This window comes from Pongo abelii, chromosome 20 (assembly GCF_028885655.2).
Source record: "Pongo abelii isolate AG06213 chromosome 20, NHGRI_mPonAbe1-v2.0_pri, whole genome shotgun sequence".
In the NCBI taxonomy this organism is placed as follows: domain Eukaryota; kingdom Metazoa; phylum Chordata; class Mammalia; order Primates; family Hominidae; genus Pongo; species Pongo abelii.
The window spans coordinates 21964717-21981929 of record NC_072005.2 but is presented as its reverse complement, the minus strand read 5'-3'; the positions used below and the strand labels follow the sequence as shown (position 1 = coordinate 21981929).

General features: G+C 37.3%; 1 protein-coding gene across 7 annotated transcripts in view; it reads left to right on the top strand.

Annotated features, from left to right (window-relative positions):
• LOC100442137 (zinc finger protein 43) overlaps positions 1 to 16938 on the top strand; it is a 48507-nt gene extending 31569 nt beyond the window's left edge. For 5 of the 7 annotated variants that reach the window (XM_054540007.2, XM_054540005.2, XM_054540004.2 and 2 more), the window contains 4 exons: positions 2618 to 2744; positions 3863 to 3961; positions 11597 to 11662; positions 12065 to 16938. In XM_054540007.2, the coding sequence (XP_054395982.2) occupies positions 2633 to 2744; positions 3863 to 3961; positions 11597 to 11662; positions 12065 to 14211 (2424 nt within the window). In that variant the 5' untranslated portion in view covers positions 2618 to 2632 and the 3' untranslated portion in view covers positions 14212 to 16938. The remainder of the gene's footprint in view (positions 1 to 2617; positions 2745 to 3862; positions 3962 to 11596; positions 11663 to 12064) is intronic. The other 2 variants (XM_024237270.3, XM_054540010.2) reach the window with 1 other exon arrangement.
• The last annotated feature ends 275 nt before the right edge of the window (positions 16939 to 17213 follow it).

Below are 17213 nucleotides of genomic sequence, written 5' to 3'. Positions count from 1 at the left end.
TGCTACTTGTGTTTTTCCTCCCTAATGAGTTTGTTTTAACTGCTTTTTAAATTTTTATGATAGTCAAGGGTCTCTGCAAAATATTTCTTTCCTATATAACAGAGCCTTCTCTACATTCTCTACATCACAGCTTCTAATATGCCATGCAGAATTCTCACCATGACTTTATGAACTGCAATATTAAAAATGATCCTTTCATGATTGTTGAACATGGGAAGGTGTGGATACTCAAGATTTCTATTGGGGAAAACGGGTCCTTACTAAAAATGGAGAACATGTAATGTTGAGTTTCAGTCTGTTTTTTATTAGCTCTATGCAAAATAGGATTCAGAAAATGCTTGTTTAAACAAGAAGACATTTATAAAGCAGAAAGTTCTGAAAAATATTATCAGGATATACTTGCTTTATGGGTGCTAAAGATAGACTACTAAAAATTACTATTAAAAATTACAGCCTGGTTGGCCAGGTGCGGGCTGGGACGGTGAAACCCCGTCTCTACTAAAAAGAATACAAAAAAATTAGCCGGGCATAGTGCTGGGTGCCTGTAGTCCCAGCTACTCGGGAGGCTGAGGCAGGAGAATGACAGGAACCCAGAAGGCGGATCTTGCAGTGAGCTGAGATTTGCGCCACTGCACTCCAGCCTGGGTGACTGAGCGAGACTCCATCTTAAAAAAAAAAAAAAAAAAAAAATTACAGCCAGGTGTGGTGGCTCATGCCTGTAATCCCATGACTTTGAGAGGCTGAGGTGGGTGGATCACTGGAGGTCAGGAGTTTGAGACCAGCCTGACCAACATAGTGAAACCCATCTCTACTAAAAACACAAGAAAATTAGTCAGGTGTGGTGGCACATGCCTGTAATCCTAGCTACTCAGGAGGCTGAGGCAGGAGAATTGTTTGAACCTGGGAGACAGAGGTTACAGTGAGCCGAGATCACACCATTGCACTCCAGCCTGGGCAACAGAAGTGAAACTTCATCTCAAAAAAAAAAAAAAAAAAATTACAAAATATGGGAGACATCTGTATCTTGAACTTTGCATAAAACTGATATTTCTTTATGGTTAAATTTAGATTATAATTTACTTTTTGGGAGCAATATCACAGCAGTGATGCTGTGTCTTTTTGCGTGCATCAGCACATCTTAAAATTTGTTCTAGTGCATTTTATGTTAATTATTCACTTGATTATCAAGGGCTCTCTGACAGACTCTTTCCCTAAATAGTTATTTTCCTTTTTTCTTTCTTTTTTTTTTTTTGAGACAGAGTCTTTCTCTGTCACCCAGGCTATAGTGCAGTGGTGCCATCTTGGCTCACTGCAACCTCTGCCTCCTGGGTTCAAGCAAATCTCCTGCCTCAGCCACCTGAGTAGCTGGGATTACAGGCGCCTGCCACCATACCCAGCTAATTTTTGTATTTTTAGTCCAGACAGGGTTTCACCATCTTGGCCAGGCTTGTCTCGAACTCCTAACCTCGTGATCCACCCACCTTGACCTCCCAAAGTGCTGGGATTATAGGTGTGATCCACCATGCCTGGCCATTTGTCTTTTTATTTTATGTATATGTATGTATGTGTGTGTGTGTATATATATATATATATATATATATATATATATATATATATATATTTTTTTTTTTTTTTTTTTTGAGATGGAGTCTTGCTCTTTGACCCAGGCTGGAATGCAATGATGTGATCTCAGCTCACTGCAACCTCCACCTCTCAGGTTCAAGCGACTCTCTTGCCTCAGCCTCTTGAGTAACTGGGACTACAGGCATGTGCCACCACGCCTGGCTAATTTTTGTATATTTAGTAGAGATAGGTTTTCTCCACGTTGGCCAGGCTGGTCTCAAACTCCTGACCTCAGGCGATCCACCTGCCTCAGCCTCCCAAAGTGCTGGGATTAGAGGTGTGAGCCACCACGCCTGGCCATATTATTAAGAATCTTCATGCAACTGATGTACGTAAACCATAACATTTAATCTGGCAGCTGCTCTTCTTTCTTAGGTTTTCTTTGCATTTATCTGTCTTTTGAAAATGAAAGCTCTTATCTTTGTTTACTGGCCAGAAAAACTAGAAAAAAAACACAGACTTTTCCATTTACGGATGTTTGACAAAATAGTCTTTTTGGGGCAAAATCATTGGCATTACTGGTAAGCTTGTTAGAAACTTAGAAACTCAGACTTTATTCCAGATCTTCTGAAAAAATAATCTTCATTAACAGGATCCTCAGTTTATTGTACACCTTAATATTTTAAAGGTCCCTTCTAACACAGCATGTCTTTATCTGAAAAATATTTGCAACTGATTTTATATGATGCAAATAGAGAACTCAAAAATTTACATGTTTGTGTTCATGCCCTTAATTTTACAGTTTATCATCCAGAAAAGTATTATATACACACTGATGTTGTGGATCTTACACCACTTTCTTTTCTCAGGGGTAGAAAATACATTGGAGAATATTTCCATGTAAAGAATTATTTTATTGGATAATTTCAGTCTCTTCTATAAGTCAGTACCTGTTCTCTTTACTGTCTCATTTTACCTTGAGTCAAATTATAAATTCTGCCTGTGGCCACTTGGTAAATGTGTGTGTTTGCATGTGTGTCTGTGTGTTTTTTAGGGACCATTGACATTTATGGATGTGGCCATAGAATTCTGTCTGGAGGAGTGGCAATGCCTGGACACTGCACAGCAAAATTTATATAGGAATGTGATGTTAGAGAACTACAGAAACCTGGTCTTCCTGGGTGAGCATAACTTCAATACTCAATTCCTAATATACCCTAAAGATTTCATTTTTGTTTTCTGTAGACTGTTTTTTGGTAATTTATACTTTGCATTCATGAGTTTCAGATTCCTGTTTTCAAAAAATTTGGGGGATTTGTTGGTGCACTAAAGAATTTTTTTCAAGATGTTTCATCTTGACCCGAACTTTCCACATTTCTGAGCTGATCTGTGTCTTTCACTCCAGATTAGTAGTAATTCCAGAAATTAAGTGGCATAAAATATTGTTGCCCACAACTTAAAATCTAATTGCCAACACTAATTTTTGATTCAGTATTACCAGGTGGTGAAATTAAGAACCTAAAAAATAAGATATTTTCTAAATATTTACAAATTTTTGTTAAAGGCCAGGCATGGTGGGTCACTCCTGTATTCCCAGTACTCTGGGAGGCCGAGGCAGGCAGATACCTGAGGTCAGGAGTTTGAAACCAGCCTGACCAACATGGCAAAACCGCATCTCTACTAAAAATGCAAAAATTACCCAGGTGTGGTGGTTCACGCTGGTAATCCCAGCTACTCAGGAGCCTGAGGCAGGAGAATGGCTTGAAACCAGGAGGTGGAGGTTGCAGTGAGCTGAGATCATGCCACTGCACTCCAGCCTGGGCGACAGAGTGAGACTCTGTCTCAAACAAGAAGAAATTTCTGTTAAAAATTAGTATTTTGGGGCCAGGTACGGTGGCTCATGCCTGTAATCCCAGCACTTTGGGAGGCCAAGGCAGGCGGATCACCCTGAGGTTAGGAGTTTGAGACCAGCCTGACCAACATGGCAAAACCCTGTCTCTACTAAAAATACAAAAATTAATCAGGCATGGTGGCACACGCTTGTCATCCCAGCTACTTGGGAGGCTGAGGCATTGGAATTGCTTGAACCCCGGAGGTGGAGACTGCAGTGAGCCGAGATCGCACCACTGTCCTCCAGCCTTGGTGACAGATTAAGACTCCATCTCCAAAAAAAAAAAAATTAGTATTTTGGGATTAATGATTAGGATATTCTATCACACCCTTCATACTGGACACATTACTAGGTTAATAATCGGAGAATATGAGCAAGAGTCATGTAATTCATTTTTTATTGAAACAGGTATTGCTGTCTCTAAGCCAGACCTGATCACCTGTCTGGAGCAAGAGAAAGAGACTTGGGAGCCTATGAGGAGACATGAAAAGGTAGCCAAACCCCCAGGTAGGTGAGAGTGAAAGTGAATACAACAAACACAGATGAGAAGTCCAAAGGTTAAGGGGAAAGCCAGTCCTTAAAATGTGACTTGGGAAGCTGTGTTCCAAAGGAAACAGTTTCTGGGAAGCCTGAGTTTTTTCATTTTGCTTTCACACAGGGGTATCTTCTGTCTTATGCTTTTACATTCTCTCAGGATTCTCATTTCACTTTGGTGATCTTCCTTCAAGTTTACCGTGAGAGCCAAAGTCCTCTTCATGACATTTAAGAGACTGAACAATCTGACTGCTTTTCCATTCTTTTGGGGGACACACAAATATCTGCATACTTTTGAGAAACTCTATATTAAACTATTTTTTAAGTTCTTTCTTTGCATCATGTCTGAAATGTGTGAGTAGTGCTTTCTGTTCCATTGGATTTCTTTGTATATTTTCTGCACAGTTCATCCTGTTTTTATTACTATAGCCTTTAAATAATTTGAAATTATGAATTATGATGTTTCTTTGTTCTTTTTCCTCAAGATTGCTTTGTTCAAAGTTTATTCTAGTTTCATGTATATTTTAGAATTGCATTGTCCATTACTGTGAAAAAAATCCCACTGGAATTTTGATAGAAAGTTTGTTAAATTTATAGATCACTTTGGATACCATGGCTTTTTTTTTTTTTTTTTTTTTAGGACAGAGGCTTGCTCTGTCACCCAGTCTGGAGTACAGTGGCACGATCTCAGCTCACTGCAACCTCTGCCTCCTCTCTCAGCCTCCCGAGTAGTTAGGATTACAGGCCCATGCCATGCCTGGCTAATTTTTGTATTTTTAGTAGAGACAGGGTTTCGCCGTGTTTGGCCAGGTTGGTCTCAAACTCCTGACCTCAGGTGATCTGTCTGCCTCGGCCTCCCAAATTGCTGAGATTACAGGCATGAGCCACCACTCCTGGCCTGTAGTGGAGAGGGGTTGTAACTTGGTCATAGGGCTGCTGGTTCTGCACTAGGGTCCACCTTTAGTTGGCTTGTTACAAGGGGCTTGGGTACTTGTAATTTCCATTTTATTTTTGGACTTTCCTCTGTAGGGCAGAACACTAGGGCAGTTTTTTGCAGTCAAGTCTGCATATGGTGGGCTTTATATCAGGTTGTGGATGAGTGCGGCTTTCACTGAGTACCAGAGAGGATTTCCCCAGGTAACTGTGTGGGTTTCTAGTTAGGCAGAACTGGCCATAAACCATGGCCCAGGGAGCTGGAACAGTCATTGAACTGCTTCAGGGTCCACAGTAAAGGCCTGCATCGCTATAAACCAGTATCTTCCTCCAGGCCTTTTGAAGAACAGGACCTCTCCCAGACTGTGGCTGGAAGCAGTTTGGGATGGTTACAGAGTAGGTTCAGAATTTTCTGTGGGACCACGTTGGGTGGGCCATTTTCTGGTCTGTAGTTAAGAACAGGGATCCCGTAGTTTGCCACCTGAATGAGAGCCTGCCTTCTGAAAAAGAAAACTCCTTAAACTTGGGCTTTAAGAGAGTTTTGCAACTGCCTCCCTGGATCTCAAAGCTCTTTTAAAGGAATTTATTTTTGAGATGGGGTCTTGCTACATAACCCAGCCTGATCTTAAAATCCTGGCCTGAAGCAATTCTCCTACCTCAATGTACCATGACTTGCTGTCATTGCAAGTGTGAACCATGATGCCTGGCTCTCATAAAGGCATTTTTGTCTAGGATGGCTGACAAATTTTCTTGCTCTGCAGGGATAAGCAAGTAGGGCACCTTTTATTTTTCCATCTTACTGTTGTCACTCTCCCTATACATTTTTAGTTTTAGTTTTTCTTTTCTTTTCTTTCTTTTTTTTTTTTTTTTTGAGTCAGAGTCTTGCTCTGTCACCCAGGCTGGAGTGCAATGGCACAATCTCAGCTCATTGCAACCTCCACTTCCCAGTTTCAGCTGATTCTGCTGCCTCAGCCTCCCAAGTACCTGAGGTTACAGGTGTCCCCCATCACACCTGGCTAATTTTTTTGTATTTTAAGTAGAGATGGGATTTCACCATGTTGGTCAGGTTGGTCTAAAACTTCTGACCTCAAATGATCTACCCATCTCAGCCTCTCAAAGTGCTGGGATTACAGGCATGAGCCACCATGCCTGACCAAGTTTCTATTTTTTATTTCCAAATTTGTCTGTAATTTTGGATTCAGACATTTAGGACAATTATACTAGAATTTACATATTATGTCTGAAGTAAATTAGATAATTAGTAAGCACTCCATATTTACTAATATAAATTTAAATTTGCTGTAGGTAAAAGAGAATGATAGGATTTGTACCTACTTTTGTACCCTAATTCTAAATAATATAATTTATTCCCAAATATTTGTTTTATACGTCAGAGGCTCTAACCGTATTCTGCAAAATATATATATATGTAATTTAGTTGTAAGGCTATTCTTTGCCTCTAAAGTTGGATTACAGCAGTTTCATTTTTTGTAAGTATAGCATCTACTTAAAATATAAAAATTATCTGTAGTTTCTTTTAAATGTTTATTAAAAGTTTCTCATTAGAATCTTGTATTTGTGATTATACTGCATTTTCTCTAAAATTTTACTGCTGTACAGTTCATGCCAATGATGCAAAAGTACAAAGTTTCAGTCAAATATTGTAGTTATCTAAACAAATTCTTCCTTAATGGTGCATCAGTGTTGCATACCAGATTTTTTTTTTTTTTTTTTTTGAAACGGAGTTTCGCTCTTGTTGCCCAGGCTGGAGTGCAATAGCATGATCTCGGCTCACTGCAACCTCCACCCCTCCAGGTTCCAGCGATTCTCCTGTCTCAGCCTCCTGAGTAGCTGGGATTATAGGCGTTTGCCATCATGCCCAGCTAATTTTTGTATTTTTAGTAGAGATGGGGTTTCATCATATTGGTCAGGCTGGTCTTGAATTTCTGACCTCAGGTGATCCACCTGCCTCGGCCTCCCAAAGTTTTGGGATTACAGGTGTGAGCCACTATGCCTGGCCTTGCATACCAGATTTTATGAGTAAACATTTCCCTTATTATTGTTTTCCAGTTTCATATTAGTATATTTCTTCAGTGTAGGTTTCTTAACATCAGTTTATTTTGTTTTTTGGTTTTACCTATGTATTATAATTTCAGACAATTTTCAATTCTGTATGCTTTAAGTCAATATGGGATTTAATTAAGAGATAAATCACTGGCTGGGCACGGTGGCTCATGCCTGCAATCCCAGCACTTTGAGAGGCTGAGGCAGGCGGATCACAAGGTCAGGAGATGAGACCATCCTGGCTAACATGGTGAAGCCCCGTCTCTACTAAAAATACAAAAAATTAGCCGGGCATGGTGGTACCCACCTGTAGTCCCAGCTACTCAGGGGGCTGAAGCAGGAGAATCACTCAAACCCGGGAAGTGGAGATTGCAGTGAGCCAGATCATGCCATTGTACTCCAGCCTGGGTGACAGAGCAAGACTCCATCTCAGAAAAAAAAAAAAAAAAAAAAAAAGAGATCAATCACCAAATGTCTATCACAATCATGTTATATATGTGTGTGTGTGTTTATAAATATGTGACCCCAATTTTGGTTAAAGCTTATCTTGTATGTATTATTTTTTAGCTAATTTTTAATTGTTGTTTTATCTTCTCTAAGTGAGTAGTCATGGAAATAGTCCATTTTCACCATGTGTTTAATGATGAATGTATATTTTCTTTGTATGAGAGAAACACTTTTGTAATTTGAGGGTAATTTTTAAAAAGGTTTATAATGCTGTATTTTTTTGAGTTTTTTTTTTTAATGTTAGTGTTGTAAAAACACGTAACATGAAATTTACCATCTTAAATCTATTGAAGTGTACATTTCAGGCATGGTGGTGACTCACATCTGTAATCCCAGGATTTTGGGAGGTCAAGAAAGATGGATTGCTTTAGGCCAAAGTTTGAGACTAGTCTGGGCAATATATGGAGATTCCCTCTCTACAAATAATTTTTGAAAATAGCCAGGCATGGTGATGTGCACTCATGGTACAAGCTTTTTGGGAGATTGAGGGGGAGGGATTACATGAGCTTTGAAGTTAGAGTCTACAGTGAGCCATAATTGCGCCACTGTACTTCAGCTTGGGTGACAAAGTGAGACACTGTCTTAAAAAAAAAAAAATACATTTCAGGCATGATAAAAATATTTACATTGTTATTCAAAAAACTTCTAGAAATTTTACACCTGTGAAACTAAATACACATTCAGTAACAAGTGCTCATTTTGCCCTCTTTTCAGCCCTTGACAAACACCCTTTTACTTGCTGATTTTATGAGTGTGACTACTTAAGATATCTCAAATAAGTTGAGTCATATGGTATCCATAATTTTGTTACTTGCTAATTTCAGGTGACATAATATTCTCAAAATTTATCTTAAAATGAGGCAAGATTTTCTATTTGAAGGCTGAATAATATTACATTGTAGGTATATGTTACATTTTTTGATGTATTTATAAATCAAGGCACATCTAAGTTTCTTCAGCCTTTTGGCTTTTGTGCCAAAAGGCTGATACAAAAAATATGGATGTTCATACGTCATTCAGGTCCTGCATTTTCTGTTATGAATATAGATTCATAAATGAGATTTTTGTATTTGATGATTTCATTTTTAATTATTTGAGAAACATTTATAACTTTTTTTTTTTTGAGACAGAGTTTCGCTCTTGTCGTCCAGGCTGGAGCCCAATGGCGTGATCTCAGTTCACTGCAACCTCTACCCACCAGGTTCAAGCGATTCTTCTGCCTCAGCTTCCTGAGTAGCTGGGATTACAGGCATGTGCCACCATGCCTGGTTAATTTTGTATTTTTAGTAGAGATGGAGTTATTCCATGTTGGTCAGGCTGGTCTCGAACTTCTGACCTCAGGCGATCTGCCCGCCTCGGCCTCCTTGTTTTCCACCAACAGTCAACATAGGTTTTTTTTTTTTTAATTTGTAATTTTTTATTATTATTATTTTTTGAGATGGAGTCTCACTCTGTCACCTAGACTGAAGTGCAGTGATTCGTTCTCGTGTCCCAAGTTCAAACAATTGTCCTGCCTCAGCCTCAGGGTAGCTGAGATTACAGGCACCCACCACTATACCTGGCTAATTTTTGTGTTTTTAGTAGAGATGGGGTTTTGCCATGTTGGCCAGGCTGATCTCGAACTCCTGACCTTTGGAGATTCACCTGTCTCAGCCTCCCAAAGCACTGGGATTAAAGATGTGAGCCACTGTACCTACCTGGATGGTTTTATTTTTATTGCATCATCAACAGATTTTGTATTTTAAAAAAATTTATAGTAGCCATTCTAGATGAGTGTAAGGTGGTTTTGTTTTTCATTGTAATTTTTATGCATTTCTTTACAAATTGTAATTTTGTGTCTTTTTAAATGCTTCTTCCCATTTGTGTATATTTTTGGTAAAAATTGAGTTCAATTATTTGTCCATTTCCAAATCAGATTATTCAACTTTATTGTTAGTTTTAAGAGTTGTTTATAGGCCACGCGCGGTGGCTCACACCTATAATCCCAGCACTTTGGGAGGCTGAGGCAGGTGGATCACGAGGTCAGGAGATCGAGACCATGGTGAAACCCTGTCTCTACTAAAAATATAAAAAATTAGCCGGGTGTGGTTGTGTGCACCTGTAATCCCAGCTACTTGGGAGGCCGAGACAGGAGAATGGTGTGAATCCAGGAGACAGAGTGTGCAGTGAGCTGAGAACATGCCGCTGCACTCCAGCCTGGGTGACAGAGTGAGACTCCATCTCAAAAAAAAAAGAAAAAAAAAGTTGTTTATATATTATGAATATTAATGAATATCACATGTGATTTACAAATACTTTCACTCATTTTCTAGGAGGCATTGTCTCTCTATTAAATGTTTTCTTTTATGTACAGAAATTTCGAGGTATAGTGTAGTTAAATTTTTCTATTCTTTTCTTTGTTGTTCATGCATTTAAGGTTGTACCTAAGAAAATGGTGCCAAGACGAATGTCATGTCTTTTTTCCATATTTCTTTTTAAAAGATTTGTTAGTTCCTTTTTTCTGTCTATGTGTTTTATTTAAAATATTTGTATATACAATTCAAGAAAATTATCCGACTTTATTTTATTAGTGTTGGTATCCACATTTCAACATCATTTTTTGAAGAGATTTTTTTTTTCTATTGCTTGCTCATGACAACTTTGTAGAAATTCATTTGATCATATACAGAAGGGTTCATTTTAGGGCTCTTTATTCTGTTCTTTCATCTACTTATCTGTCTTTGTGTCAGTACCACATTGTTATTGTAGCTTTTAATATGTTTTGAAATCAGAAAGTATAATGCCTCTTTATTGTTTTCATAGTTGCTTGGCTATAGTTTTTTTTTTTTTTTTTTTTTGAGACAGAGTCTCGCTTTGTCACCCAGGCTGGAGTGCAGTAGCATAATCTTGGCTCACTGAAAGCTCTGCCTCTCAGGTTCTAGCAAATCTCCTGCCTCAGCCTCCCGAGTAGCTGGGATTACAGGCACACACAGCCATGCCCAGCTAATTTTTTGTATTTTAGTAGAGACACGGTTTCACCATGTTGCCCAGGTTGGTCTCGAACTCCTGAGCTCAGCAGGAAATCCACCTGCCTTGGCCTCCCAAAGTGCTAGGATTACAAGTGTGAGCCACCGTGCCTGGCTTGGCTATAGTTTTTAATCAAATTTTAAAATTGTGAAGAATATTTCTGTGAAAAATTGTACTATTGAATTTTATGTAGAGATTATATTGAATTAAGTCACCACTGTAGCTTGTATTTACAACTTTGGAAAAGTTAAATTCTTTGGTTCTTGAGCAAGAATATGTTGAAGAGTGTGTTTTATTTTGATATATTTTTGGATTTTCCAGTTTTGCTTTTAATTCCTAGTTTTATGTAATTTTGGTTGAAAAACACAGTGTATAATTTTGGTCTTAAATTTATTTGTCGTCATCGTTGTTGTTGTTGTTGTTTTGAGACAGGATCTTACTCTTGCCCAGGCTGGAGTGCAGTGACATGATTTTGGCTCACTGCAGCCTCAACCTCCTGGGCTCAAGTCAACCTTGGCCCCTTAGGTAGCTGGGTGTACAGACATGCACTACCATCCCTGGCTCATTTTTTATTATTATTTGTAGAGACAGAGTCTCACTGTGTTGCCCTGGCTGGTCTCAAACTTGTGGCCCCAAGTGATCCTCCTACTTTTGTTTCCAAAATTTTAGGATTATAGGCATAAGCAACTGCACCCAACTGGTATTCTTAAATTTAATAAGACTTGGTATTTATCCTAGCAGAATACACAAGGTGCAAAGAAGAATATTGTATATTCTCTTGCTTTTTACTGGAAAGGTTTGTATGAGTCTGTTAAGTCTACTTTGTCTGTGATATGGTTTGGATGTCCATGTTTCCAAACCTCATGCTGCAATGTAATCTTCAGTGTTGGATGTGGGACCTGGAAAGAGGTATTTTTGTCATGGAGGTGAATTCCTCATGAATGACTTGGCACCATCGTCTTGGTAATAAGAAAGTTTCCACTCTGTTAATTCAAAAGAGAGCTGATTCATTAAAACAACCTGGCTCCTTCACCACACACTTTCTCTGTCTATTACCGTGTGATATTTCCAGTTACTCTTTGCCTTCTGCCATAACAGTAAGCTTCCTGAGACCCTCACCAGAAACAGATGCTGGCACACACTTCTTGTACAGTCTTCCAAATTGTGAGCAAAATAAGCCTTTTTTCTTTATAAATTATCCACTCTCAGGTATTCCACTATATGCAAAATAATTGGAGTGGCAATTTACTTCTAAAGGCACTATGTTATGTTGGAGAGCAGAAAAAGCTGTGTTGGGTAAATGTAACCAATTTATATTTTCCTTCTATGTGGCTCTTTGCATTGGGCTCACCTGGGGCACTGCACACACTTATTTATAAATTTTTCACCAATGCATTTTGATCAGTATGTTTTTGTTACATTTATATGTCTATAATTATATTAGGGCCTGTGGTATTTTTCTATGACATCTTGCTTATGTAGCTTGTGTGATTTTATATGTTACATAAAGTATATTTATCTCTGAGTCTAGCAAGTGGAATAATTTGTTATTTTTATTTTTTTCAGTTATGTGTTCTCATTTTACCCAAGACTTTTGGCCAGAGCAGCATATAAAAGATCCTTTCCAAAAAGTGACACTGAGAAGATATAAAAACTGTGAACATAAAAATGTACATTTAAAAAAAGACTGTAAAAGTGTGGATGAGTGTAAGGTGCACAGAGGAGGTTATAATGGATTTAACCAATGTTTGCCAGCTACCCAGAGCAAAATATTTCTATTTGATAAATGTGTGAAAGCCTTTCATAAATTTTCAAATTCAAACAGACATAAGATAAGCCATACTGAAAAAAAACTTTTCAAATGCAAACAATGTGGCAAATCATTTTGCATGCTTCCACATCTAGCTCAACATAAAATAATTCATACCAGAGTGAATTTCTGCAAATGTGAAAAATGTGGAAAAGCTTTTAACTGCCCTTCAATCATCAATAAACATAAGAGAATTAATACTGGAGAGAAACCCTACACATGTGAAGAATGTGGCAAAGTCTTTAACTGGTCCTCATGCCTTACTACACATAAAAAAATTTATACTGGATACAAACTCTACAAACGTGAGGAATGTGGCAAAGCTTTTAACAAGTCCTCAGTCCTTACTATGCATAAGATAATTCACACTGGAGAGAAATTCTACAAATCTAAAGAATGTGCAAAAGCTTTTAACCAATCCTCAAACCTTACTGAACATAAGAAAATTCATCCTGGAGAGAAACCTTACAAATGTGAAGAATGTGGCAAAGCCTTTAACTGGCCCTCAACTCTTACTAAACATAAGAGAATTCATACTGGAGAGAAACCCTACACATGTGAAGAATGTGGCAAAGCCTTTAACCAGTTCTCAAACCTTACTACACATAAGAGAATCCATACTGCAGAGAAATTCTATAAATGTACAGAATGTGGTGAAGCTTTTAGCCGGTCCTCAAACCTTACTAAACATAAGAAAATTCATACTGAGAAGAAACCCTACAAATGTGAAGAATGTGGCAAAGCTTTTAGGTGGTCCTCAAAGCTTACTGAGCATAAGTTAACTCATACTGGAGAGAAACCCTACAAATGTGAAGAATGTGGCAAAGCCTTTAACTGGCCCTCAACCCTTACTAAACATAAGAGAATTCATACTGGAGAGAAACCCTACAAATGTGAAGTATGTGGCAAAGCCTTTAACCAGTTCTCAAACCTTACTACACATAAGAGAATTCATACTGCAGAGAAACCCTACAAATGTGAAGAATGTGGCAAAGCTTTTAGCCGGTCCTCAAACCTTACTAAACATAAGAAAATTCACATTGAAAAGAAACCCTACAAATGTGAAGAATGTGGCAAAGCTTTTAAGTGGTCGTCAAAGCTTACTGAACATAAGATAACTCATACTGGAGAGAAACCCTACAAATGTGAAGAATGTGGCAAAGCTTTTAACCATTTCTCAATCCTTACCAAACATAAGAGGATTCATACTGGAGAGAAACCCTACAAGTGTGAAGAATGTGGCAGAGCTTTTACCCAATCCTCAAACCTTACTACACATAAGAAAATTCATACTGGAGAGAAATTCTACAAATGTGAAGAATGTGGCAAAGCTTTTACCCAATCTTCAAACCTTACTACACATAAAAAAATTCATACTGGAGGAAAACCCTACAAATGTGAAGAATGTGGCAAAGCTTTTAACCAGTTCTCAACTCTTACTAAACATAAGATAATTCACACTGAGGAGAAACCCTACAAATGTGAAAAATGTGGCAAAGCCTTTAAGTGGTCCTCAACCCTTACTAAACATAAGATAATTCATACTGGAGAGAAACCCTACAAATGTGAAGAATGTGGCAAAGCTTTTAAACTGTCCTCAACCCTTTCTACACATAAGATTATTCATACTGGAGAGAAACCCTACAAATGTGAAAAATGTGGCAAAGCTTTTAACCGATCCTCAAACCTTATTGAACATAAGAAAATTCATACTGGAGAGCAACCCTACAAATGTGAAGAATGTGGCAAAGCATTTAACTATTCCTCACACCTTAATACACATAAGAGAATTCATACTAAAGAGCAACCCTACAAATGTAAAGAATGTGGCAAAGCTTTCAACCAATATTCAAACCTTACTACACATAACAAAATTCATACTGGAGAGAAACTACAAACCTGAAGATGTGACAGTGATTTTGACAACACCTCAAACTTTTTCAAACATAAAATAAACTATACTGGTGAGAAATTCTAGAAATGTAAAGAATGTGACAAAGGCTTTACATGGTTGTCACACTTGATTGTAGGTAAGATAATTTATATTGGAGTAAACTTCTACAAGTATGAAGAATGTGGCAAAACTTTTAATTAATGCTCATACCTTATTGCACAGGAAAGAATTTTTACTTAGAAAAAGGTGTATACACAAAGAATGTGGAAAAGCCATTAATATGTGCTCATCTCTTACTCAACGTCAGAGAGTCTGTACTTAATAAAACCATTATAGATGCAACTAGTGTCAAAAGATCTTTCAGAAAATAGAAGCCTTTAAAGTGAAGAAGATAATTCATTCTGAATACAAACATTACAAATATTAAGAGGGTTGTAGTACCATTACTTGCATCACAGATCTTATTGTACACATTTTGTACTAAAGAAAACCCTGGAGCAGTTGCTCAAATACTGTTCAACATCAGAAAATTTATATTGGAAAAAACCCCTGGAACATGTAATAAATTTGTAAAACAGTTTTGAAAAACTACAGCTTATAAAACATGAGGGTCTATAATACTTGGTTGATAGTACAAAGTTTGTTCAACATCAGGGAATTTATATTGGAGAAAAACCCTACAAATGTAATCCGTTTGGAAAAACATTTTTTAAAAAACCACAGCATAGAAAACACCAGAGTGTTCATACTAAAATATGTTTTTGCAGATGCAGTAAAAATGAAAAAAATTTAATCTGAAATTAAGTTTATGTAAATATCTGAGAATTCACAGTAGAAATATCTAAGGCACGGACACTTCAGACATTACACTAAATCAGTGCTAAGTACAGAAAACAACACAAAATAAAACTTGGTGGATAAATTATTTGTATATAACATTAAAAGAAGTAGAAGATTTTCAGAGTTATAATTACAATTAAAGTATATTTTTATCTTGGAAAAATTACTGATTTTTAAATTAGTGAATAATGATGTAATTAAACTCTCAAATAACTTTATGCTCTTTTTTCATTCCTGCTATATTCATATGTGAAAGCATGTGACCAATTGTTGCTGCACCAAAGATATGAGAGATTCTTTTATTAGGTGGGCATTATTTAAAACATTTTTTATGGAACAGTAAGGATATTAAAGTGTAAGATGCAGCCAGGCATGGTGGCTCATGCCTATAATCCCAGCACTTTGGGAGGCTGAGGCCGGTGAATCACCTGAGGTCAGGAGTTTGAGACCACCTGACCAACATGGTGAAACCCTGTCTTTACTAAAAATACAAAAATTTACCAGGCGCCTATAATCTCAGCTACTTCAAAGGCTGAAGCAGGAGAATCACTTGAACCTGGAAAGTGGAGGTCTCAGTGAGCCGAAATCATACCATTGCACTCCAACCTGGGCAACAGAAGTCAAACTCCATCTCAAAAAATAAATAAATAAATAAGATGCATGATGAAAATGTAACTGGAGAGGCTGTTTGTGGTTAACTTATAAAGGAGTGATGCAGGAGATAGGTTTTCAGAGTAATATTCTTCTGCATTATAGTGACAAAACAAGTTTTTTATTTTAGTTAAAATTGGTTAAATTAGTAGTAAGTCATTTTAATTATTGTAATTTTATGTAATTAAATGAAGTACATTTTTAAATTTTTAGGTTACATGTAAATATAACTTTAAAAAAATGTGTTAAGACCATTGTACATTCAATGAAGCATTATTATGCTTCTAACTTTAACCTATTTCACCTTACTCAAGGGTGTATGTAAAAGATGGTAACAATATACTATTTGGTAACATAATGGACTAACATTTCTAGTAATCTATTTCACCAGTGGCTTTCAACTGCAAATAAGTTAAAGAATATTTTTCTATAGGTTAAATATTCCTTTTTGTCTTATTTAAACTTACTGTTCTTAATTTCTGTGGGTACATAGTATGATTTTAATTACCTTATTTTATTCTTTGTGCTATTCATAATTTTTTTTTGTTTGGTTGTTTTTTTTTTGTTTTTTTTTTGAGACGGAGTCTTGCTCTCTCCCAGGCTGGAGTGCAGTGGCACAATCTCGGCTCACTGCAAGCTCCGCCTCCCAGGTTCACTCCATTCTCCTGCCTCAGCCTCCCAAGTAGCTGGGACCACAGGCACCCACTACTTGTTTGGGTTTTTTTTTGGAGACAGAGTCTCACTCTGTCACCCAGGCTGGAGTACAGTGGCATGATCTCAGCTCACTGCAACCTCCACCTCCCCGGTTCAAGTGATTCTCCTGCCTCAGCCTCCCGAATAGCTGGGATTACAGGCATCCACCATTACACCAGGCTAATTTTTGTATTTTTAGTAGAGACGGAGTTTCACCATGTTGGCCAGGATGGTCTCGATCTTCTGACCGCATGATCTGCCTGCCTTGGCCTCCCAGAGTTCTGGGACCACAGGCATGAGCCTCTGCACCTGGCCAAATGTGTATATATTTAGGCAATATATGACATGTTTTGATACAGGCATATAATATGTATTAGTCACATCAGGATAAATAAAGTATCCATTACCTTCAGCATTTATCCTTTGTATTACAAGCCAATTCTACACTTCATTATTTTAATGTACAATTGTTATTGACTATGGGGTCATTTTAATTATAAAAATTATATAGAAGTATAAATAAAATCCATACATTCCTGAGTCATGAATAAACATTGTTATATATTTTTCTTTGAATATGTGGCTGCTCTACCTGAAACACATACAGAGTTTTAGTTTTGACTTACATAGGGTTAAATATACACATACATTACTCTAAAGATAAACCTTAGGTATAAGAAAATTATGGAGTAAGTAACTGTTCTTGTGAGTATGAGTTTCTACCTATTTTAGGAAGAAAAAATCAATATTGAAGCAAAACAAGTAATTTTAATAAGCTGACTAATTTACTAGAAAACTAAAAACCTCAAAAATGCTGAAAAGAAATC